This window comes from Clarias gariepinus, chromosome 14, assembly GCF_024256425.1.
Source record: "Clarias gariepinus isolate MV-2021 ecotype Netherlands chromosome 14, CGAR_prim_01v2, whole genome shotgun sequence".
In the NCBI taxonomy this organism is placed as follows: Eukaryota; Metazoa; Chordata; class Actinopteri; order Siluriformes; family Clariidae; genus Clarias; species Clarias gariepinus.
Window position 1 is genome coordinate 15,824,470 of NC_071113.1, and position 24,913 is coordinate 15,849,382.

General features: G+C 37.9%; 3 protein-coding genes across 8 annotated transcripts; 2 read left to right on the forward strand and 1 right to left on the reverse strand.

The window, feature by feature from the left end:
• The first annotated feature begins 896 nt into the window (after positions 1-896).
• On the forward strand, positions 897-7,621 carry cdk5rap3 (CDK5 regulatory subunit associated protein 3). 2 transcript variants are annotated; one of them, XM_053512277.1, is made up of 14 exons: positions 897-1,042; positions 1,350-1,395; positions 1,497-1,628; positions 2,081-2,181; positions 2,258-2,306; positions 2,431-2,609; positions 5,127-5,263; positions 5,789-5,933; positions 6,090-6,191; positions 6,321-6,402; positions 6,493-6,581; positions 6,785-6,990; positions 7,180-7,351; positions 7,504-7,621. In XM_053512277.1, exons 1-14 carry the CDS (start codon positions 1,037-1,039, stop codon positions 7,567-7,569), a joined length of 1,512 nt encoding a protein of 503 aa, XP_053368252.1. In that variant the 5' UTR covers positions 897-1,036; the 3' UTR covers positions 7,570-7,621. The 2 variants fall into 2 exon arrangements, with proteins under 2 accessions (XP_053368252.1, XP_053368254.1); XM_053512279.1 differs by lacking the exons at positions 897-1,042; positions 1,350-1,395; positions 1,497-1,628; ... (1 more) ...; positions 2,258-2,306; positions 2,431-2,609 and adding an exon at positions 2,666-5,016.
• Positions 7,622-9,379: 1,758 nt separating this feature from the next.
• si:ch211-194k22.8 (uncharacterized) lies at positions 9,380-12,423 on the reverse strand. 3 transcript variants are annotated; one of them, XM_053512042.1, is made up of 7 exons: positions 11,908-12,423; positions 11,670-11,780; positions 11,098-11,157; positions 10,896-11,004; positions 10,501-10,742; positions 10,170-10,356; positions 9,380-9,859 (listed from the first exon to the last, which is right to left on the reverse strand). In XM_053512042.1, the coding sequence occupies exons 1-7, from the start codon at positions 11,995-11,997 to the stop codon at positions 9,669-9,671; spliced, it is 990 nt and encodes a 329-aa protein (XP_053368017.1). In that variant the 5' UTR covers positions 11,998-12,423; the 3' UTR covers positions 9,380-9,668. The 3 variants fall into 3 exon arrangements, with proteins under 3 accessions (XP_053368017.1, XP_053368018.1, XP_053368019.1); XM_053512043.1 differs by having other exon boundaries at positions 10,896-11,001; positions 11,908-12,422; XM_053512044.1 differs by having other exon boundaries at positions 11,670-11,815; positions 11,908-12,419.
• Positions 12,424-16,827: 4,404 nt separating this feature from the next.
• On the forward strand, positions 16,828-24,882 carry nfe2l1b (nfe2 like bZIP transcription factor 1b). 3 transcript variants are annotated; one of them, XM_053512037.1, is made up of 6 exons: positions 16,828-17,076; positions 17,841-18,667; positions 19,605-19,832; positions 20,245-20,334; positions 20,450-20,608; positions 20,715-24,882. In XM_053512037.1, the coding sequence occupies exons 2-6, from the start codon at positions 18,116-18,118 to the stop codon at positions 22,080-22,082; spliced, it is 2,397 nt and encodes a 798-aa protein (XP_053368012.1). In that variant the 5' UTR covers positions 16,828-17,076; positions 17,841-18,115; the 3' UTR covers positions 22,083-24,882. The 3 variants fall into 3 exon arrangements, with proteins under 3 accessions (XP_053368012.1, XP_053368014.1, XP_053368013.1); XM_053512039.1 differs by having other exon boundaries at positions 16,828-16,967; XM_053512038.1 differs by lacking the exon at positions 16,828-17,076 and adding an exon at positions 17,086-17,707.
• The last annotated feature ends 31 nt before the right edge of the window (positions 24,883-24,913 follow it).

Here is a 24,913-nt window from a genome sequence, read left to right on the forward strand (position 1 = left end):
GTGTTTGACTGAAGAAACCTAGGTGACAAGTTATCTGTTATCTGCTGTTAGTAATTTCAGTGCATCTGCAAAATAAAGTGAGTTTGCGGCTCAGCTTCCAAAAACCTTTTTATTATATACTGATTGTAAATAATAAAACATACAAAAACATTTAGGCTATAAAGACTGTAATAAGATTGTTTTTGCTTAATTTGTCCCTGCAGGACACAATATAAAGGAGGATTTTTGCTTTATTGTGGCCACATATAAAACATGTGGGACTAAAAGGCCACGCTGATTAAAACAGGAACATACTGGGTACATAGTCCAGCACCCTTAATGCCTTCATTTTATTAATCTTTAGTAAAGGCTTTATCTGATATTGGGTCACATGGGTAATTTAATCACAAGTTTAATTTAAATGAAGGGATCCTCACGATCTGATTTTTTTTTTTTTTTTTTTAATAACGGAAATATGCAAAAAGTAACTATGAGTAAGCAGCATTTATTTAATGTGGACACGATTTAAGAGTATCTAACATGTGTCATACTCTTAAATACAGCTTTATAATAGAGTATTGTTTCTACACTCGCCGTCCACTTTATTAGGAATACCTATACACCTGCATGTTCATTCTTTTAAAAATTTAAGTTGAGAAAAAATTAGGTAAAGTTTCAGAAGTTGTTTGCCTCGTGGGATTTTTACACAAAACAAAATGTACCGGTGTTCCTATTAAAGTGGACAGTGAATATGAATTTACGATATACTAGTACAAAATGATACTACTGTAAGAGATTTGAAAGATCTTTTATTTTGGTAAGTGTCTTGTCGGTTCTCTGATTGTGGAGACTTTGCCACTATTGTTGTTTTTAATTGGTCGCTTTAGACAGGCACGTCTGGCCATTCTGTGTTTTGATTGGTTACCTCTGGAAGTACGTGTCCTGGCCGTGGAAACGAAAACTCCACGATAAATCTCATTTAAAAGACGATTGTGGATATGTAGTGTGTTTTATAGTACTTCTATCTATATATAAATACCAGGAAATTGAGGATAATATGGAGGTAAACTCAGAGTTTGCTTAGACTTTATGTTAAGTCGGTGCATTTAATATTTAATAGCTACACTAGCTCTAGTTGCTAATTCTGGCACTGATGTTATCTCTGGATGCTTGTGCTGTCAGTAGCTTTTAAGATTTGTGTATGTAACTCAGCTGGCATATATCTATGTTTGAGTTAGTAGTTACTTTTCTGGACAATTAAAAAAAATTCTTACTTACTTGAAATTTGAGGCATTGCTTAACACCATCATGTTCTTAACACCATACTGTTACAGGTCTCACTAACACATTTTGTGTTGTTGCTGTTTTAGAATGTTCAAAATCTCCCTATTGACATTCAAACCAGCAAACTTCTCGGTAAGATTGAAATCTTATTTATGTGAAACAACTAAAAATCTGTGTAGTGTAGTGTACATCCATATACAGATCATGTACAGTGTATGTACACATGTTTTCAGACTGGCTGGTGGACAGGAGACACTGTACTCTGAAATGGCAGAATGCGGTGATGACCATCAGAGAGAAGATCAATGCCGCTCTCCAGGACATGCCGGAGAATGAGGAGATCAAACAGCTGCTCATGGGCACATGTCAGTCACTTTTAGGTTTAATCTACTCAAATCTGGGTACCATGTGCGGCTATTTGCGCTATTTTTTCTTGTGTGTAGAGTGTATGATCAGGTACCGAACTGAATGAGTTGGTATGTTAAAGAGGCAAAAAAACCACAACAGATTATGAGAAGTATGATATACATAGGAATTTAATATATTCTTATTTTGATGTAGCTTTATTTATTTAGTCATTATTTGTAAGCACTTTATTCTGGTCAGGGTTGTTATGAATCCGGAGCCCATCCCAGGAACACAATGAACGTCCTGAATGCCATGCCAGTCCATCTTGGCATAACACACACAATCATTCATATATTTAAATATAAATGCATATATTCTTTTTTTGTGATATTTCACAGCATACACAACACTATCTATTTTTATTGATTACTATTAATTCATCATTGTGTATTTTCTTGTTTTATTGCAGATATTCACTATTTTCATTGCCTTCGGATAGTGGAAATACTAAAGGGAACAGAAGCCTCATCCAAAAATATATTCGGCAGGTATTCATCACAAAGGATGAAGGTGATTGCAGACATTTGACTAGTCTCTGTATCATAAACATATAACATGCATTTAACTCATTTTCTTTAACCAATAGGACTGGCAAGAAATAGTGTCCTTGTATGAAAAAGATAATGCATATCTAGGTAAGTTCAGATCAAAGTGGATTTATACACACATTTCTGTGTTTTCTTGGTATAATGTATTTAAACACTGGTGTAAAACATCACGTTTGCGTTGGACATGATATATACGTCTGTGTGCGTCTAGCGGAGCTGGCCAGTCTGCTGAGCCGCAGTGTAAGTTACGAGGGCCCTGCTTTGAGGAAACAGGTGGCTAAAGCACAGCAGTTACAGCAGGAGCTAAGCAGACGAGAGCTGGAGTGCCAGAGTGGAGCTGCAGACATGAGGGAGCGCTACAACGCAGCCTGCAAGCAGTATGGCATTAAGGTGAGTGTATACTTTAGAGATAATGCTTTGTTTGCGAACTTGGAGAACTATAGTGAGTCAGCACGAAGGCAGACATGTAAAAGTTAGTTACTGAATTTACACATCGACTGACAGTTAAAAAAAAAAAAGTTTAGAATTTAATGAGAATTCCTGTATAAAATCATTTCAGATGTTTGCATACTCTTAGGACAAAATCAGTGAGCTAAAAAAAAGCATATCTTTTGTGTTTTTGTTACATTAAGCCTCATATATCAAGTTGGATACAAAGAGTCTTATTTGTTAAAACCTTTTGTATCGGGTTCAATTTGCCTAAACTTTATCAAAGTCAAATCATGACATTTGTATGGATGGTCACGTTTTTATGCTTAGATTATCCTGTCGAGTTAAAATTCCTTTTTTCTTATTACAGTTATAGCATTTAGCAGACATCTTTATTCAGAGTGACTTACAGAATTGCTTCGGGTCTCTATCTAGAAGACATTCTCAAGCTGGTTCACTGAGGAGACAAATTGAGATAATTATCTAGTATATTAGGAGTATATTATTGTTTGATATTAACTATAAAAATGTGAACTCAAGTTCTAAGTTCTAGTTTAAGTATTTCTATTATTTATTCACACACAACAGTCTTTCAAGTTTACTCAAAGTAGTAAAAAAAAAAAATTAGTAAGGCAGTTGTTCTGCAGATGGAAATGCCCTGATGAGAAAGGCCTGTGCCAAATTAAGTGGTTTGAATTAACTACTGTATAACTGTGAGGAGCAGCGTACATCCCTTCATGACCCCATGTTGTCCGTCTTCTAAAGGCTACTTTCAGCATAATAATGTACCATGTCACAAGCAAAAGTCATCTCAGACTGGTTTCATAAGCGTGACAATGAGCTTAGTGTTCCTCGGTGGCCTTTTCAGTCATAAAGCAATCACAAATTACAAAAAGGAATGTTTTCAACTACATATGAAATCCATGCCATTAAGTGATAGTTTGAGAGCAAAGTGAGGCCTTACCCAGGATTAGTTTAGTACTCCTCATGAAGTGCTCTGTGATTATTTTTGCTTAATGAAGTAATGTGACAAGAGACTTTATTCGGTTTGGTTTATGCAAACATTTTCACACAACAAGTGAGGTCTGTTGTTAAGAGAAACTTGAAAACGTAAATGTCTGTTTAAAAAGTAAAGTTAGAATTACAGAATATTAACCTTTTCACTCAAGTTTAAAACTAATTACATGAGTAACATTATAACATTGAGGTAATCCCTAATTACGATAATTTCATAATAGCCTGTCTGTTGTGTAATTATAATCAATGTCTATTACTTTATTAATTGCATATCTTGGTCGGGGGTGAATCTGGGGAAGTGCATAGTGCAAGAATTAACCCCATCACAGGGCACCATGCAGTATCGCATACACACACTCAATCAAATGAATTTGTTGTATTTTCATTTGGGTAATATTTTTTATTTTGTTCTTATCTGTTTATTCCTAAGGATTGTATTGCTGAAATTGTTAACTGCGAGTCTGAACTAAATATGAACTTCAGTTCAGTAGTAGTTCAGAAGCAGTCTGAACTTTCATAGCGATGAATTTATGCTCAGTTAAAATGCCACAGTTAATAAGAGAACTTGCCAGATAATTGATCAAAGGAATATTGTAAACCTCCCCAACTTTTTGCCACAAAATTGAGAGTACACAACTGTCTAGGACAGGAGTCGGCAACCCGTGGCTCTCTCATCCCTTTGCTGCGGTGAAAAAAAAAAGGGCTTTGGAAAATAGATAATGAGGATTTTATTAAAGTTTATTTAAGTTCATTAGTTTTTTTTATGTAATTATGAAATTGAAGGATATGGTGATCTTGTAACATTAAAATAAAACATGTTTAATTTTTTGTAGCTCAAAATATGCGTCACAACCGCTGATGTGCAACATCTGCCGGCATGCACCCCCAGGTTTTTATTCAGGTTGACAGCCAGGACAACGGCACACAGAAGCAGACGACATTTTTGGTTTGCTAGAAGTGGAAAATTTAAGTTCGGCTTTTTATTTAAGAATATGAGGACTCAAATAGACATTAAGTATTTTATTTAAAAGTAGCCTTCAACCCACTGTCTTTTTTTTCTGAGTTCAAAATGTTTTTGTTGCATGCAGAAATAAATTTTTTCTTTGTAGCCATTCATTGATTTTATAAATGCAACACACATTTTATAGTTTTTTTTATACATAGCATAAACGTAAAGAACGATATATTTAGTGTTTTTGTGGCTCCCAGTGTTTTTTGTTTTTTCTGTGAGAAACTGGTCTAAGTGGCTCTTTGAGTGTTTAAGGTTGCCGACCCCTGGTCTGGGATGACTTTGTGCACGACTTTCATGTCCAGGCTGTCTAGTTTCCACCCACAAACCAAAGACATGCAGGTTAGATTAATTGCCGTTCCCAACTTGCCTGTAGTTTGTGTGTGTGTGTGTGTGTGTGATATTTTCATGAAGTTATAAATGAAAATTGCACACTGGTGTGACTTGTTTAGGGGGAGAATGTAGCGAGAGAGTTGCAGGCCCTTGTTAAGGATTTACCGACTGTATTGGAGGAAACGGGGAGACAAGCTGCCAGCCTAGAGGAAGTGGTGAAGCTTTACACAGCTTTCACTAAGTTTGTCTGTGACTGGTGAGTATCATTACTATGACTGTTTAGAAATAAAGCTTTAACAATTCAAAGATAATTGTTGTTATACATACCATCTTTTCCAATTTTTATAGATTTAATTAGTTTTAGATTATTTGCTTAGCTTCAAAGCATGGTTCCCAACTCTTGCGAGACAAATAAGCAACCACACCTTCATAAACAAGCCTAAAACAAGCCCAATAGTATGATAGTGTGTGTGTACATATATATATATATATATATACATATACACATATATATATATATATATATATATATATATAGCTGTTCTGCAACTTTTCTGGTGCATATATATATGCGCACCAGAACAGTTGCAGAACAGCTGTATAATGTAAAAAAAAAAAAAAAATGGCTTGTCGGATGTTTCTATCAAGCAACCATATTTTTAAAAACAAGCTCAAAATAATGTGAACCTGCAACCGGTAATATTTTCAAGCGTCTTCAAAGAAAAAGAAGCCCAAAATCACATATTATGTTAATAAATTGTGATCCTTTATATCTCTGTAGGTCAGAGCCTGTTCTTCTTATGCTGTCTTTCATTCAAAAAAAAGGAAACACAACAGTATATGAATGGAAGACAGGAAATGTACCTACGGTAATTGAAAGGCCTGTAGTCGAGGAGGCACCACCTGACACTGTCACAGACGAAACGGTGAGTAAATAAATAGAGCAGTAAGAAGCAATATGAATAAGTTGTCTGCTTGTGTATAATTTAAAAAATTAACACATTTTGTGTTACTTTTTGCTCTTCATAGTGTAAGTGTGTACACGTGTGGGTCTGTATTTACTCATGCTCCCTTTTATACAGATTGACTGGGGTGACTTGTGTAGCGGTGTCGAAGAGGTGAGTTTTGAGACCACAGGCGAGGAGGGAGTGGACTGGGGCGTCACACTTGAGTCTGGAAAAGAGGTAATGCACAAGCAGCTGATACATGCATGTGAATGTATAAACATAAATATTTTTATTGTAGAACATGGATTTCCATGGTGACAATAATATTAATGCATCAATATAATAAAAAAATATATATAAAATAAGGAAACAGATGATGGTGGCATTGACTGGGGTGATTCTACAACTGCTGCAGTGGAAATAGAAGTTGTCGCTGCAGGCACTGACTGTAAATACATATTTACTTTCTGTAAAAAATTGCACGTTTGAACCGGGCCTGTTGTCTTCATAAGATTAATAAACCATGCTGGATTTACAGGTCCAGAAGGTGTAGCGCGAGGTGAGGATGCACTCTCCCTGCTTGAGAACCCACAGACACGAAATCAATTTATTGATGAATTGATGGAGGTACTTCAACTCAACACTAAAACATTATTTTATGACACTGGACTATAAATGTGCTTTTATTATTGGTTTAAACCCATTACATAAATAATACTATGCAACTCTTTTGTCATTAAAAGCTTTCCAGCTGTTATAGTGGCTTATTGCAGGTGAGAATGTTTGCTAGGTTGTAATGTGCTCCTCTCTGCTCTCCTCCAACTGCCTAGTTGGAAGTGTTCCTGTGTCAGAGACTGAGTGAGATGAGTGAGGAGGGCGATATGGTGTCCATGAGCCAGTTTCAGCTGGCTCCTTCAATCATTCAGGGGCAGTCCCGTGAGCATGTGCAGGCCATGCTGGCAGATGTGCGCCACCTTCTGGGAGGACTGACGTCACTGCGCATGAAGCATCTGTTCATGATCCAGGCATCGCCCCGGTAAGTGCTCCTACACACTTACTGTTCTATAACACGAATGGAATGTCAGTTCTGCGTATTTAGGATTGGTACTGCCAGAGCAGAGACATTATGATACATGGTTAATAATTTCTAAGACTGAAATGTAAGTATAAAGTAAGAGTTTACAAAAACTCTTGCTCAGATTTCATTACGACGGTTTTGTTTCAGCTATGTGGAGCGTGTGTCTGATATGCTGAGGCAGAAACTAAAGCTGGCTGATATCTTGGTGCTAAAACGCACCACTCTGGCTGAACGAAGGCAAGAAGCTCTTGAGGAACAGGCCAAGCTGGAGCCTCGCATCGACCTGCTGACTGTCCAAACCAAGGAACTACAGAAACTGGTACTATATTCTATTAACATATAAGAGTATATAAGGGATGCCAGTAGAGGTGTATTGTTTTTTTTTTTTATCTGTTAATTTAAAGAAATTAACTTTGGGTTGTGCTCAACTTTTTTTCTATCTAAGTAAACTCTGTTGTTATTTTTTTGCAGATCGAAGCTGACATCTCAAAACGGTATAACAATCGACCAGTGAACCTTATGGGAGTTCATGTGTAAACTGCATAGTCCACAGTACCATTTCATAAATAAATATTTTATTTCATTAAAATAGTTTCCATGGCTTTTAATGACCAAATCATGTTACTGTAACCCATGTTAGACACACAGCTGAACCCTATTGTAACATTACACAAGTTTGTCTCTGGATTTGTCAGATCAAAGTAGCACTTTAGGTTGGATGTAACAGTCAATATGCATTCTGACTACATATCTTCAATATGATTTCTTAATCTATTTTGCAAGCTTCAAAGACACAAAACAAAGTCTATAGACAAACACCATCAATTTACATTTGAGAAATTCTGAATTAATAATCATACCCGTTCTGTCTTATTTTCTTCTATCATCACTAACTTGTTAATTCTGTAAGCTTTCATCTCATTATGGTGCACATCAACTAAATATTTTTAAGCAGTCATTTTGCATTTGCTTAAAGTGCACTAGCTAAAAGTATGAACTTTTTAAATAGAGTATGTAAAGATGAATAAACATGTTTTATACCAAAGAAACACCTTTAAGGCTGTTATTCATACAGCAAAGTTGCTTCTAAAAAGTACTGATAATGATTAACAGTGGTGTTATACAGTATTCAGACAGGAGTATTATCAAAGGCATCAGACCTCATGCATGTTTTCAGTGCAACAAAACACCTCCATTTCCTCGGCACTCCTCCCACAGAGCTGTGTAAAATCGCCCAGCAGCCCTGGGTGCTCCATCACTGTGTCATCTCCTTCTTTGCCCCAGGGCTGCCAGTGTAATCACATGCCTGAAACACATTAGGCTCACAAGATTGAGGACGTAATGGTTATTATCTTGCAAGTGTGGCACATCCCCTGCATACCAGCCAGGAAATATGTGTGCAAAGATTCAAATTAAGGCTTTTTTTTATTTCCCTATTTTCATTGCTAAATTATTTTATTTGATTATGTGACTCCACCATGATGTCTGGGCAAAATATAGAAAATCTTTATCCTCAACACATAGTGTGGTGTCATTTCCTTTTACTTCTGACTGGCACACGCATGCATCTGTCCCTTTGTCACTACCCCATCTTTCACTCACACACACACAGATGAGGCTTATGATAAGCAGAGGGGCTTCAGTCTGCCCCATCATTGTCTATACTATTCATCAAGCCAGACCTACATGCACGCGCACACACACAAATCCACAGCAGCCATAGTAAACATTTTGTTTTTCCTGATGGACAAAAGCAGAGCCTGACAATGAACCAGATAATTATCAAAAAGCCTACCACAAAATTATCCTCATGTTTATTATTTAAAAGGACTGCCTTCTCTTCATTGGATGCAAGACCAAATTTCTTTGGGTCCCCCACAGTCTTCCCTTCTGCCTTTTTTTCTTTATTTGTTTGCTGCAATTCCCATCGTCCCTGCAGTGGGCAGATGCTCAGAGGCACTGGCCAGAGTAAAAGCCACGCTACTGTGGCCCAGAAGACTGGGGTTGCCAAGACAACTGGCCCAGTACCCCTGCTGTTGTCACTCTGCTCGTGTCGCTCAGTCATTGATTACCTTCATCTCAGCAGCTCTCTGCATGCAGCACACATTGTTCTCCATCGCCAATATTCACAGGGGTTTAGTCACACTAATATAGCCAGTATTGTGTGTTTCTTTTTCGAACAAATCCATACATCCATGCTCAAGACAACATGCATGACAAACAATAGCAGATACTTATCTAATTGCTTGCTTTTCATTATTTTAATAAAAAAAAGTTATACATAAAGCTACAGTTGATTAATAAGGACCATAATTTAGTAAGAAATACATTTATGATACAATGAAAATAATGTTCACACTTTATTGTGCAGTGTAGCTACTACACAGCAGTTAAATACAAAACATGAAAAATGTTTACAGTTTGACTTACATTCATATCTAATCTTATTACTGAGTGTGTTCTTAATAGTTGGAGACCATCTGAACTAAATTCAAGTGCTTTTATTCACATTTGGCATTGATGCTGCCACAACAATGAGTAGCTATTGCAAGTGATCATAACATTTTTCAGCACAGTCCAAACAAAATAATTAACATTTAATTTGTACTAATTAGAAGCCCTTAAACTCATTCTAATCAAACATTTGATTTTTGTACAATTAAATCCAACTGACTTGATCTTGGGCTGGATAGACTCAGAGCTCTAGGTTCAGGACCAGAGAGTGGAGGTTTTTTCCTCAATCTTTTTGCTTCGTTTTGCAGCTTTTGACGAATGTAGCCCTTAATCTCTGCATCCGTTTTTCCAGGAAAAAAATACTGGACAGTTCCTGTAAGAAAGGATTAAGAAACTGTGCATAATTTGGTACCCATCTAACTATCTATAGTGCTATACAGAATATGCTCTCTCAAGTGCATGCAAGGTAGCTTAAAATTTTCTTCTAATACAATACTACACAGGAAATATTTTAAACTGTAGAATTAATAGTTTGTAATTCTTAATCTTCTGGTACATCCTGCTGTTGAATATAGGCAAAGCATGCCCTTTGTCTGAATGTTTAATTTACAACCCCAAATAAAAGTTCTACAACTCTAACATGCGCAGTGTATAAGCTGTAAACTCAGTGTGTTAAGACTTACTCAGGATGGCCTGCACCTCTTCAGTTGGCAGGGCAGGTTTGGGTTGACCCCTCTTATTATACACCACACCAGAGATTGAGTGAGAGGCCAGACAGTCTCTTTCATAAAGTCCACGCAACAGATCATTGGTCAACTTCTGAGCAGTGGTACCAGTGTTGCACCTCTCCAAAAGCTCAGGTGTTATAAACTACAACAATAAAACCAATCACAAAACCACCTTTCCTTTAAAGCAATGTACTGTCGAAGATATAGACAGCTAGTTAACGATGCATAACTTGAGCTTTGTGCACAATTTTGAATATGATATTAAACCAATGGAAAAGAGTAATACCTCTGTAAAGAGACCATTCTTGTGGGAAGTCTCATTAGGTTTCTGGTTAACAGTTTCCTGTTTGACCCATTGCCCATTCATAACACCTGAGGCATATGGCATAGCGGGCATTAAAGCATCCATTTCCACAGGCCCGGACATGGGGCTGGAGGAAGGAGGGAGCGATGTCTTCTTATCTCCATTCGGCCACGTCTGCGTCCTCTCGATCAGAGCCTCTAGGTTTTTAGCCAACTTTCCACATGCTTTTTTGGGAACAAGAAAATAAAATTATGTTAGAATTTGTTTTTAATTTAGAGGCTATGATACAATATCTTAAAATAAAAATGATATTAAACATGAAGTCGAACTCCTAACTAACTTTTATTTAACATAAAAAGGAAAATTAAAAGACTAGCCTGTAAGGCACCGTAGTTGTTCCTTTAAGCTCTCCATTTCACGCTGCATGCATAGAACCATGGCTATTAGTTCCATCTTCGAGTAAGACTGCAAATACTCAGCCTCCTGCTAGAAGAAAAGAAACAGATCTGAAAACTATCCAGCATGTTAACTTTCAGGAGCTGTAGAATGCTGAGAACACACCTGTGCCTCAGACCTCACCTCTGTGGTGGGATGTCCCTCATCAAAACTGCCTGTAGGAGAGCAGTCGAACGCATAACCCTGTTAGGACAAGACAGACACTGAAAGTGAGAGTAGTAATACTGTATTAATGTGATTCTTTGGGGTGAAAAACATCAGTTTTAAAGTAGGTTGTGTTTTTTGTTTTTTTTTAATGATGCATGTCACTTTAATTGTTGATCTTTTTCAAACCGTAGAAGAGCACCAAACCGAGTGTAAAGTGTGCAAAGAAAGCTCTTTCCACAAGATGTGCAGTGTGTAGCCTAAGTGATGCCCCCTGTGCCATGCTTTTAGACCTATTGTTCTCCATTAGGTAACCGGCATGGCTGCCTGCCCTACCTCACACTACTATCGCTGCTGCTCTTTCTGCGTTTCAACGCGAAAAAGCAACAACAAAAAAGTACAGGAGTGAAAAAAGATTATCTTTAAAACACTACTGTCTTATCAGACCACTCAAGCTGCAAAAGTGGAAAATTCGGTCTTCCGTCTCCGCCGCGTAATTGTCTCGCAATTCAAGATAAATACTATAATTATTAGTAAGAAAAAGCCCAAACCCTCGTGTCCAACTTCTGGAGCCCCGCGGCTGCTGGTGCTGCTGCTCCTGAATTCTCCTCAGGTCGCTGTTTGGCAGCATCCATTTGTTTCCTCCGTTTCTGCAGCCCGTGCTGTCGGACAGGCGGCTCGTGTCATTCTAATTACTCTTTCATTTGAGACAATATTCCAAGTCACAGCCACAAACAAACAAAACAGGGGCACGAAAAACACTCAAAAGGTTTCCATTAGATATCTTACGTAGATTTCGTCCAGTTTTTGTTCCTCTTTCTCGTCCTGTTCCTCATTTTCGTAGTCCAGAACACGCTTGGCTTTTGTTTTCCTTCTCATTTCTCTGCCATTATTTGATTATTTGCGCTCACTGAAACTGTGCCCCCCTCCGCAGAATGCAGGACGCTGCCTGCACAAAGGCGACAGCCAGCCCTGACGCCGATATGGACAGCAGATACCGAGCGTGTAAAGGAAAAAAATAAATAAATATGCGATTATGCCACTTTGGTTCTTACACTTGGTTGAGACATGAATCTCAACTGAGAAATCAGACACTCGTTTTCGAGCAGAACGTGGCACGAGCTCGCCTCCGTGTCTCTTGCGCTAATCAACAGGGTGTGCAAATGATCTTTACTCTCTGCACTGTGCTCAATTTACTCAGGAATTGAAATTGAACTGGGTTGTTTTGCTAACCCTATTTAGTTTTTTCCCTTGGTTGAATACACTTTTTTTTACATCAGTTGTTCAGGGGGAAAAATCATTTATTAGTGTTCTCGTGATCAGAGACTCTTTGATCGTCTACAAAGTGATCAGTGCGAGATGTACCAACCGAACTGATCCCATGCAGTGCATTACACATTATTTTTGCTCTGATCTGGATTCAGCAAATAAAAATACAAAATCACGGTGATTAAAAATGTATATATTCACTGATTTTAACTTAAAGAAGTTGGTTCATAGCCGCGTTCATGAAGGCCTGCTGGCAATATTCAGGTTTCCCTATTCCCAAAGCACCTGCTGCACCTCAAGAGTTAATTATCAAGGCTTCTGTGAGTTGGATCCGGTGTTTAGTGGAAAACATTCAATTCAGCGGAGAAGTGGGCGTCCAGGATACAGGTTGGGAATCTGTATCCCACAGGTTCCCAGCCAGACAGATTGTCCCTTGTTCGACACTTTTTTTTTCTCTGCCTTCCTTTTATCTCTAATTTACCTAAATTAGGTAATTAAGAGCCCCTTTACACTAAAATGTACAGGACAGTACGTATTCCAAAACAAAACAAGCATCGGGAATTTGAGCCACAGCCAAAAGGTTTAGTCACCCATGTACTCACACTCAGTAACATTACCATCCCAGTCGGGTCGACAGTTTATTTGCTATCTACCATAGGAATACTGCAGCCAAGGCACAAATATTGACACAAATTGTTCAATTCACGCAAAGTCTGAGCTTCTGTGTTCTTAGATATTTTTGTCAGATGTTACTATGGTATACTGAAATATAATTCATAAATGTCAAAGACATTTATTGACAATTACATCACGTTTATGCTCAGAGTCAACATTTACAGTGTAGACCCTGCTTTTTCAAGACCTCTGCAATTTGCCCTGGCAGGATCTCAATCAACTTCTGAGGAACATTCAGAATTTCTGGATTTTTGTTTGTTCACCTGCCTCTTGAGGATTGACCACAAGTTCAATAGGATTACAGTCTGGGAAGCAACACAACACATGAATGGTCTCAGGATGATGATTGGTCTCACAATATTATTAATTCCTTTGTGCCCACTATTTTCTGCATGGGCTTGATATTGTAAAAAAAAAAAAAAACCTTGATGTTGATGAATAAGTTGTAGATACAAATGAATGAATGGTGGTACCTTGACAATTAAGTATATTATACTTAATATATTCTCTGGGTCATATTTTATATAACAAATCACCATGTTATTGTTTAACATAACATTCCTGTCATGATTTTGGCCTATATATCATTTTGTTATACAAGATGCCAAAATGGGCACTAATCTGTTTTGAGTGTGCAAGAATTTGAAATATTTATTTCTTAATGTTTCTTCAAGCTCCTGGACAGGAAAACAAAGTTTGATAACCTATAGGGCAAGTCTATTATTTCTGGTGCAGCAGATTTTCACAGTCTTATGGCCCATATTTTTGTCAAACTAAACTTATTATTAACTAGCACCTTAAAATGAAAATTAAGAAGATGGCAATTACTATTTGTTGTAACATTCTTCCAATCACTGTTTAATTTTTTGTATGTTGTATGTACTGATATTGTTCCTGTTTTGCATCCTATTTTGCATAACAGTGGTCTATGCCACCTGGTGGTAAATATCTTAGAAACACTCAATAGATAATTTATATTAATACACTCTTACTGGTACCAGTCCTTTGCACTAGCACACACTACTGAAAATTCTGGAAATTAGCCTAATCTGCCTGTCTTTGGACTGTGGGGAAAACCAGAGTACCTGGAGAAAACTCACCAATCAAACATGCAACATGCAAACTCCATGTACACAGACCTGAGCCAGGACTTAAATTCTCAACTCTGGAAGCGTGAAGCCACAGTGCTAACCACTACACCACTGTGCCAATTTTAAGATGCTTGGGGTAATGGTAGTCCAGTATGATAAGACTCTGAGTTACTGATCCAACCTGCTCCACCAGGTTGCCACCAATAGGCCCTTGAGCAAGGCCCTTAACCCTGTATTTTTCAGAGGGGCCATAGAATGGCTGACCATATGCTCTGACCCCAGCTCCTTAACAAAGCTAGGATATGTGAAAAAAAAGAGTTTCACTGCGCAGTAATTTATATGTGATGTATAAAGCCTTAACTTATCTTAATACAATATAAAAATTATATTGGGACATTAAGAAACTATTATTATAGAATAATATACTAGAATATTAGGCATTTGCATGCTTCATATATTATTTTCATAAAGTATCATAAAGTATATTGGCAGCACGATGGCTTAGTGGTTAGCACCGTTGCCTTCTGGTCCTGGGTTCGATTCCTGCATTGGGTCGGTGTGTATGGAGCTGGCATGTTCCCCCTGTGCTTGATGCGTTTCCTTCAGATTCTCCAGTTTCCTTCCACAGTCCAAAGAAATGCAGATTGCAGACAGGCTAATTGCCATTCTCAAAATGCCCATAGTGTATGAATATGCATGTGTGTTTGAGTGTTGACTACCACAGTCATACAAAATGGGAATAAAATCCACTGTCCCTAGTTGGACTACAGAGGCTCCGAGATTGATGGACAAAGTAAATTACTAATTGCCCAGTTGGCACAGGTCTAGATGCCTTTCTTGATACAACCCTCCCATTCTATCCAGCTTTGGAATGCCATGTATCCTGTAAATTTGGGGATTGGGTAGGAATTGAGCCCAGGCCTTTAGGATGGCAGCCAAGAAGACTATAACTAAGCCACTAAAGCTATGGAAGGTCCTGAAATTGCATTTAAATTTTGCAAAAATTTATTTATTTTTTTTTACTGTTGAGTTGAGATTTCAAAGACATCCCCTAGTGGCTTGTTGGGTGTTAGATTGACAGTGATTTATTCTACACACCACAGCAATGAAACATTCAGCATTTCGTCCATATGGGTTTCTCTGCAGTGATAAGAATAAAAACTCTTTTAAACAATTGGTTGATAAATATCATAATGATGGCTCCTTTATACCTAAACAACTCTTTCTCCAGTAACATTGCCTGTGTTTCAGTCAATAAGTCAATTTTCCAAACAATCAGTTAGTTAACCATTCATACATTGCCATAGCTACTCTCCTACAAAATCTATTTCTTTTCATTCCACTTGTGTTTATAAGGTGTTCAAATATATTCTAGACGTATACTACATTAAGTCTTAAAAACTACAAGCTTTTCTGAATCTAAAAACTGATTTTTTCAGCATTGTAAAGTCATCCGAGATTAAAAAGTACAAAATCTTATTCTACTTAGATTCTACTAACTCAGGAATAACTTATCGAATAATTTATTGATGATAATAATAATAATAATAATAATAATAATAATAATAAATAGTAATAATAAATGTAATTCAATTTATTTTATTACTTATTATGTCAGTAGTGTCATGGTACAGACACATTTGGTGGGGTGCCACACTCATACACCTAATCATACACTATTGGCAATTTAGAGACACCAATCAATTTACAGTGCATGTCTTTAGACTGTGGAGAACATGCAGTTCTATTATTTGCAAATTTATGACTCATAGTTTTACATATTATATTCATATTTAATATCTAAAAATCCTTACTTATTTTGTTGAAATGCTGGATGGTTTCAAAACAACTCACTTATTAATATCACAGATTATTAATTTTATAAATTTTGATTAACATTTTCTCTCCAAATGGACTTTTATATGTCTTGCGACTATTAGCACAAGAATATATTAAGTTAAGATTTTTTTATTTACTTTTTATCTCAAACCAGTTATGTTAAATGTTTATGTTAAAACAGTTTTCTCTGTCAAATCAATTACAAAAGAATCATTTGTGATTTGTTAATAGAAGCTAGCCACCCACATGATCAAAGTGTACTAAGTGCAAATGAGGATTTGTTTGCTGGATGGTGTGTGTGCTTAATACGTTTGATGGGAGTTGAATGTGTTGTGTACTGTATAAAATTATCTATTTAATAAATAATTTGAACAAACTACTATATATGTTAGCTCTTACATTAGCCAGCTATAGTTGCCTTTAAAGGTAGCTAGCTAACCTAACAACTTCTACAGTACAGTACAGATGTACAGTATGCATTAGCCAAAGTTATTTTACTTTATATAAACCAAGATAATAATATTTTCATTATTTGCATAGACCTATCATCATGTATCAACATTTTGAGCTTAAGTCAGAATTTAATATGAGACAATATTTTCAGAACTGTTATTGACATTTTCTATATTGCTACTACAATATTCGTTTACACAGGAGACAAAGGGCTTTTCAGCTTTTGTTTACAGTGCTCTGGAGTTTGTTATACTGTCGTATAAATGTAATAGATTAAAATTATTTTTTTCTGATGCAGTATAGAAACAAAGTTACACTGGGTTTAACTTACTTTACTTTAAAAGGGGCGGTTATCCCTGCTGTTTTTTTCCTGGTTAATGATCTCATTCAGACCGGAGCCTGGAATATTCTACGCATGCGCGTTGTTAAAACGTGTTCCTCTGTCAGGAAACTTATCGGCAAGGGAGAAATTTTGCAAGTCATGGTGGGCCATTCAAGACAAGTGGACTACGACAACATTAAGTAAATCTATGGATAAAAGTGACATTTTCAAGAACGTGACTGGCATGTGCTGCTAACAAGAACAGTTTTACCATTTCGGTTTTTTTTTTAATCTGTAAACTCTTTTTGCGTAAGTATGAAAAGAGTGTAAAAACTAGCTAGCTTGCTAGGTTAGCCGGTTAGCCTGATTGAGGCTGGGGAACTAGCCAGCTAGTTCTTGTTCATTGCTAGCGAATAATGTATACGTGCTACTGTACATAATCTCACTACTTTGTTAACTCAGTAAATATCATTTACGCGTTTCTTTATTTCCATATCATAAATACATAAACGCCTAAGATTGTTTTGATGTGTTCGGCTTCCCCAGTAGATTCCTCTCAATGCCCGCCCCTTTAATTTTCTCATTGGTAGAGTTGTGAGAAACACTAGCGCGTGAGGCCTCTTATTGGGTTGTGAGAACCTCCTCAGCCAATCAGTCATTGTTGCGTTATTTGTTGCTAACGTTGCTGGTGACTGCCGACAGCGGAAGTAGGAAAGAACACTTCCTGGATGTTAAGCAAATAAATATGGTTCTGTTCGTCTTCGGTAAACAGTTAAAAGACTTCTAGGTCGCTGGTTCTGTTCAGAAATTGATCTCTAACTTTTATTGTATTCTTCGTGCGCGTGAGGAAAACTGTACACGTCCTGTTGTTTGTTTTGCCGAGTGGGAGGTTAGTCGGCAGATGGGCTCGTGATGGCATGAAGAGGAGGGAGGCATTAACGTACGTTTATGCTAGAGCTGCAAGCTAACAAAGTTCCAAGGCAAATCAGACTTTATGAGAGACACTGATTTTTAAAAAAAATGATATCATTGGTATTGGAATGTTATTCTAATTCTTTTTTTTTCTTATGCAGATTGGATGAGCTTACAAACAGTAATTGAAAATTCAATGGTGGGCTACAAGCACCTGACAGAATAGACTTTTTCCACTAAGGACAACGGAACCATAATTTCCCCCTGTTTTCTTGTTTTTTTTTTCACTCAAGCTCCATCTTTGTAATGGTTTCTCTACATTTTATACTTAACTGTGTAATGTAAAACACTGACAGTAAGTGTTCCAGTTCAACCCTCATCCTGTTATATTTTTTTGTTTTGTTTTTAACTTTCATTTTGTTTCCTTTGCCAAGAAATGCTTTACTTGAAAAAGTACTTCACAGAGGGTCTGATTCAGTTCACTATCCTCCTAAGTCTCATTGGGGTGCGGGTGGACGTGGACACGTATTTAAATAGTCAGCTGCCCCCGCTCCGTGAAATCATCTTGGGCCCAAGCTCAGCCTACACACAGACACAGTTTCACAACCTGCGTAACACCCTGGATGGCTATGGCATCCACCCGAAAAGTGTGGACCTTGATCACTTCTTTGCCATTCGCCGGCTGCTAAATCAGGTGCGTTCGCTGGATCACCTGCGTGTGCCCAGCACTGAGCTGAACGCTTGGCTAGTGCACCGGGATCCTGAGACTGTGGTGTCTGCAGCCAGCCAGTCCAGTCCTAGCATTGCCCTGGACAATGGCGGCAGCCTTGAGGACGTGAACAACTCTGAACCCTCGGCCATGAGAGGGGCCGGTAGCACTTCTGAGTCAACCTACAACCTTAGTGGAGTGGACAGTTTGGGTGCTGTGGCCCCTGAGGCCAACCAGGAGCAAGGCAACAGAGACAGCGTTGATGAGCTTTCTAAAGAGGTGCAGTGATTTATAATAATCTCTTAATCTGTTGTGGCATTGATGATTGTTTTCTATGATCATAAACTGTTAATGCTTCAGATGAGTCACTTTACTACTTTTAAATCTAGCTGCATTTTAAGAGTGGCCCAAAAATGGGTGTGGCTGTTGTCTCCCATTGTGGACGATGTATGTATGTGTGTGTAGTTTCTCATTGTACCTTCTGACCTAAGACTACATATGCCATATTATCTATTTTTTTTAAAGTATTGTTTGTGAGCTTTTAATCGTAAGCAAACGTGTATGCATGATTTACCACTGATATCATATTAGTGCTAAAAAGAAACCCTGAGATTACAAGAAAGGCAGGAGAGCAGAAGCACCTTTTGTATTTGTCTGTTTTTTCCCCCCCTCCTAATCATCACAAATTTTCAAGGTGTTGGTGTTTATTTTTAGCAAATGCAGCTGCAAAATTCCTCAATGGCTTCAGGAATAATCCATTCCTAGAATCTGGGTCAGTATGATGCAATAGAGGATTAAGTATCAGATGCAGACATGGCTTAAGTTAGGCAACCATTTTTAAAATTCCACATAGCAAATAGTAAGGTAACAGTATGGCATTGTGCATTCTTAGTTTTCAATTAGCTTTTCCTTAAGAGAAAGGTCACTTACCCTTTGCTTATCTCACCTTATTATATTGGTATTATAATTTTGCCACTGAAGATGACCTGATAGTACTTTCCATTTAGACTGTAGAAAGAAATGCCCATTTTATGATTGTATGATGTTAAGTCACCCGAACTACAATTTAACATTGACAATATATATAATTTTTCTTTCTAATGTGATTCAAATTGCACATTTTTAACATGTCCCTTGACCAAGCCCTTTTTTTTTTCTTTCTTTTTTTTTTAATCATTGTCCTGATCTTAACATGGCCCTCCATTTTTCTCTCTAGGACATAGACCTTATAGATATTCTCTGGAGACAGGATATTGACCTCGGGGCTGGACGGGAAGTTTTTAACTATAGCAGCAGGCAGAAGGATGGGGAGGCAGATAAACCGAACGAGGCAAATGAGGAGGCAGGTGTACGAGAGGAGGACTGGAGGAATGGAATCAATCTGCGGGAGGGTCAGGGCATAACTATTGTGGATGGAGAGACTGGCGAGAGCATACCTGAGGAGGTAGCAGTGCCGATTATTATTATTATTATTGTCATTTTTATTGCACGGTGTGATAAATTTATGGGTTTTTAAGACCAAATATTTTAGTAAAGTTTTGACTGAAAACCTATGTCAAAAACAGTTATTAGAAAAGTATTAGACAGCATTGCTTCAGAAGCTTGTTACACTGACTAATCTGTCAGATTCTTACATCTATGAGCGAATAAAGTAGTATTATTGTTTATAATAATAAAAATACAAAGTAAAAATTACAAAATCTTTTTTTATTATTATAGTAATAGCTTTTGTACTTTTTACTTTGTATGTCCATGTAATTCTTCTCAGAATTATCCAGAAGGGCTTGGTAGAAGATCATGCACAGCTTGAGCAATTTGACCTTGCAGAGGCATTAACCTCTTATCTTTTTCTCTAGCTCTCCAGCCTTGGCACACAGACCTCAATGTCCCTACAGGAATGTCTGAGGCTTCTGGAGGCCACATTCCCTTTTGGTGAAGAATCTGAGGTATCAGCTTCTTGCTAGTTATCAAAGTTAATATCAGGAATGACTGCCTACTTTTAACATAAAAAAAGGGATTACTTAAATTTTGGTTTATTGTTTTCTCCTTGTAACTTTGAAGTTCCAGACTACAGAAGCTGCCCCTCAACTGAGAGGCCCAGCAGAAAATGTACCGTCAACATCTCAGGGGCTTTCACTGCCTGCCCCTTTGCCTCAGTCTGATGCACCTTTAGACCTGGAACAGCAATGGCAGGACATAATGGCAATTATGGAACTACAGGTTTGTGTTTTCTGCACATTCTTTATAGACTTGTGGCATAATAGTAGGTTTAAATAAAAAAATTTAAAAAAAATCACTCAGTGCACATCTGTCACCCTACCTCTAGGAAATGGATGTGAATAACACAGTAGAAAGCACCAATGTCAACAACCTGAATAACACTGGTGGTAACACAAGTGAATCAGGCACAATGGCGAGTTTTGATGTTCAGCAATCCAGTTTGATCAACCAGGATGTGAGCCTTCATCAGGCGTCCCTCCCAAGCTGCAGCCAGGATCTCCCCAACCTTTTCAACTCTGAATTAGAGCCCCCTGTCGAAGAGAGGCCTACTCTATTTAGGCTCTCCTCCAACAATTCATCCAATATCAACTCAACTTTTGGAGTCACAAATCTCACCGGACTCTTCCTTCCACCACTCAACAGCACCAACAACCTAACTTCTTCACCAGTGCTGCCTGATCCCTTTGTTAGCTTACTGGAGGAGTCCATGCTGGACGAAATCAGCCTGCTAGACCTTGCAATGGAGGAAGGGTTCAGTCAGGCTCAAGCTTCTCAACTAGAAGATGAGCTTGACTCTGACTCAGGATTGTCTTTGGATTCTGGACACAGCCCTGTCTCTCCGAGCAACTCTGAGACATCGTGTTCCTCAGCTGCATCCTCCTCCTCCACGTCAGCTACTTTCTCTGAGGAAGGTGCTGTGGGCTACAGCACAGATTCTGAAGTGGCCACAGCTGAAGCTCAGGAGGGAGCTGTTGGCTACCAGCCCGAATATAGCAAGCTGTGTCGCATGAGCTATCAAGATCCCTCTCATTTTCATAACCTACCACAGCTGGACAGCATTAATCATAACCATACCTACAATCTGCCACTGGCCTCCTCATACCCTGAGCAGCCCCAGCTGCTCGGATCCTGCAGTAAAAAGTGCAGAGACAAACACCTACAACAAACCAAGATGCATCCACCACGAGAGTTCATCGACAAACAGTCGAGCCGTGATGAACGTCGGGCTAGAGCAATGAAGATCCCATTTTCCAATGACAAAATTGTCAACCTTCCTGTTGAGGAGTTCAATGAGCTTCTGTCCAAACACCATCTCAGTGAGGCCCAGCTTTCCCTCATTCGTGATATCCGCAGACGTGGCAAAAACAAAATGGCTGCGCAAAACTGCCGTAAACGCAAACTGGACACCATTATCAACCTTGAGCAAGGTGTGCAGGATCTACGGCGTGATAAAGCCCGGCTGCTGAAGGAGAAGATGGAGTGTCTGCGCTGTATCAGGCAGATGAAGCAGAAGGTGCAGAACCTTTATCAGGAAGTGTTCAGCCAGTTGCGTGATGAAGAAGGCAGGCCTTACCCTCCTAGTGAGTATTGCCTGCAGTACAGTGCTGATGGTAGTGTACTCATTACACCCCGAAGCATGACTGTTGAGCAAAGCCGGAAGCCTGACAAGAAACCGAAGGACAAAAAGAAGTGAGGAACTGCTCCTTTTTTTTTTTGCTGCGAGGCTCCGCCACAAAAAAAGCTATAAGGTGGAAGTAAATGCTGTTTTTTTTCCTTTGAGAAGATTCTAGCAAGGAAAAGAAAATTGCACTGTCAGTGTTGTCCCTGCATTAGGTTTTCTCCTTTCTCCTTTCTTTGGTTCAAATATTTTCTTCAGAAAATATGAAGCAGAATTGCTATTCAAAGTATCAATTTTCTGTTGTTTTACTTGGAATATGAGCAGAATGGTGAATTGACTTGACTGAATCGAAGAAGAGTAAAAGAGGCAAACCGCAGCTGTAGAGACACTGACTAGTCTAAGAATAAATTGAGTAATTGACCTTAATTTCCATCACGATCCCAAAAACAAAATGAATGTAAGGCAGCAGGCCTTATCAGCTTGGAAAGGTCATTAGACTCTTTAGTATTGGCCTCTTAAATGGGTGAAAGCCCTGCTTGGTAGTCAGTCCTTTACGGGCTAAAGAAGGAGGCTCTTCTTCTGAAAATGGTGAAGAAGCAATTGGAAGTTTGAAGATGAACTTTTGCGTCAAGAAAACAAAAGAAAGCATACCTTTGGTAACCAATGGTTGTGCATTTCTTTTTGTTTCCAGTTCCATCACAGTGGTCACTTATATACCAACATCAGTGTGATTTCAGTGACATTAACATCAAGGAAATTACATTTCCTTTGGACAGTTCCATATGAAACCTTACAGAGGTTTCTTTGGGTATTAAATGCCACTTGCCATGGAATTAGGAAAAGATGGCCAAAGTGGAATGGTTAGGAATGAGTTTAAAGTAATGTTTAAGGATTAAATGAATGAGATGAAAATTAAATACTGAGTAAAGGTGCACACTGCATTACTAATAAAACAGCTTCTGTGCTCTGCTCAATGCTGTAAATCATCCCTGTTGCTTGGCTGTAAGCTCTCAGTTGTAAGCAACATTTTTCTTCTGCAGGCTAAAAGGTGAGAATCTTCTTGAAACTTTCCTTAGTTTTCCTCCCATGTGCATAAACTACATGAGCTACAGGCCTAATTTTTTTCCCTCTTAAATTCTGTCAAGAGTGCTTCACTGCTTAAAACTGGACATTCTAAAAAGGAAAAAAAAAAACTGTACAGAGTTGTTGTGCCGAATTTCAGCTCATCTGCTTTTCAGAGTTAATTTCTGGCTTGTTACCAGAATGCTATGTTCTTTAATCAACCAGCTCAAAATACAGTTCTTACTGTTCTAAAGACATTTTTTCTTTTAGTTGAGACTGTTGGCTTAATGTTTGCATCATTACAGATCCTGCTAGTTCAGTAGCAGTTTTTTTTGGATAAAGCAATGTGTAAAATGTTGAGGCACATCACATTTTTTCATTATTGTATTTTTTTTTTCTTTTTCTCTATTTCCTATGGAACTTCCCCTGTTAAACAGACAAAACTTCAGAACACTACCATTTTTCTGTTTAGTCAATAAAATCAACTTGAGATCTGAAAACCTGATTAGCATATACCACACTGGAATCTGATCATGCGTAAGTGCAGCATAAGAGTTGCTTTCAGACTATTCAGGAAAATCATTTACAAGTAAAAGATAAAATGGACCTTTAGCATTAATAAGAAAGCTTTAATCTTCACGTATATATGGTCATAATTTATTCACTTTTATTGGTTTCCATTGCTCATCTTTACTGCACACGTACCAAGCCAAATGTGTGGAATTATTTTCTTGTTATAAGTGAAGATCGCAATCATATTATCCTTTTATGAAAATTCACAGAATTGTTCATATGCAACTGCGATGTTAACTTTGCCCTCATGTCCTAATTTACATCTTTACATATCTTGTTCTGGTGGTTTCCAGTCTAAGTTTATGTTGAGTTGTTAACCAAAAGGGCAAACCGCATAAGTATGTATGATGCCAATTCAATCTTATACTATATTAGTTTGAGGAGAATAATCTAGACAGGGAGCTGTGGGGGCTGACCTCAGACAGAGAGAGAGACATTCAAACTTCAAAACAAAAGTTATGAAGTTCTTCAGCCAGGACAGGGGAGTTCATGCATGAGTCAGCATGGCTCATTACAGCCTAATACAAGCCACATTTGGTAGTCATTTGAAATTCAAGATCAGTTGAATTAAGTGTTTATAAATGTTATTGCCACAACAGCTCTTTGTAGATAATATTGTGGCCTGCTGGCCTTCAGATCACATTCTCTAAAGATTAAAAAGACAAACTGTCAGAACTATGCACGTAAAGCAGTATTCTGTAAACCTATTAAGTAGTGTGTGAATGTTCAAATAAGTATTTGAAATGGCCACATGAAGAATCCATTAAGTCTTTAAGTTGGCTAAAGTTGCAATTCTTAAAATAAAGAGTTAGCAGAAAGTACACCCGTGTACCTGTTGTGCTCGGCCTGGTTGTTGCAATATGCAAGGAAATAAAACGTCACCATTGTGTTTGACGAGACCATTCTACAATATTTAATAGGTAGTAATGGAGTAGATCCAGCTAGTTATTTAAACTACAATAAAAAAGATTGGGCATGGAAATTGTGCTTAAAATAGATAAAGTTCCTGGTCTTATGCTGTCACTACTTCTCATCATGCACTGATTTTTTGTTGTTGTCTTGTTTGTGTTGTAAATATGTTTATGTTGTTTTTGATTTAAAAATATTTTGGCCGTCTGTGTTTTACCAGGCCTTCTGACTCCTGATTTAATTTTGATTTTCTTCCTGTTAGTATATTTTGAAAGATTTGCTGGCAATCTGGGAATTGTCCTTTTGGTTAATAAACTTTTTGTTTTTTTAATTTTCAAAGTTATATTTTGCCTTATAATTGA

Coding starts and splice junctions, on each gene's coding strand:
- cdk5rap3 (XM_053512277.1), top strand. Junction 2,610..5,126: donor GCAAGCAGTATGGCATTAAG/GTGAGTGTATAC, acceptor TGACTTGTTTAG/GGGGAGAATGTAGCGAGAGA. Junction 7,352..7,503: donor CCAAGGAACTACAGAAACTG/GTACTATATTCT, acceptor ATTTTTTTGCAG/ATCGAAGCTGACATCTCAAA.
- si:ch211-194k22.8 (XM_053512042.1), bottom strand. CDS start 11,997: ATGAGAAGGAAAACAAAAGCCAAGCGTGTTCTGGACTACGAAAATGAG. Junction 11,158..11,669: donor TCCAGAAGTTGGACACGAGG/GTTTGGGCTTTT, acceptor TTGTCCTAACAG/GGTTATGCGTTCGACTGCTC. Junction 10,357..10,500: donor AGAATGGTCTCTTTACAGAG/GTATTACTCTTT, acceptor TTATTGTTGTAG/TTTATAACACCTGAGCTTTT.
- nfe2l1b (XM_053512037.1), top strand. CDS start 18,116: ATGCTTTACTTGAAAAAGTACTTCACAGAGGGTCTGATTCAGTTCACT. Junction 20,335..20,449: donor CTTTTGGTGAAGAATCTGAG/GTATCAGCTTCT, acceptor GTAACTTTGAAG/TTCCAGACTACAGAAGCTGC. Junction 20,609..20,714: donor TGGCAATTATGGAACTACAG/GTTTGTGTTTTC, acceptor CCCTACCTCTAG/GAAATGGATGTGAATAACAC.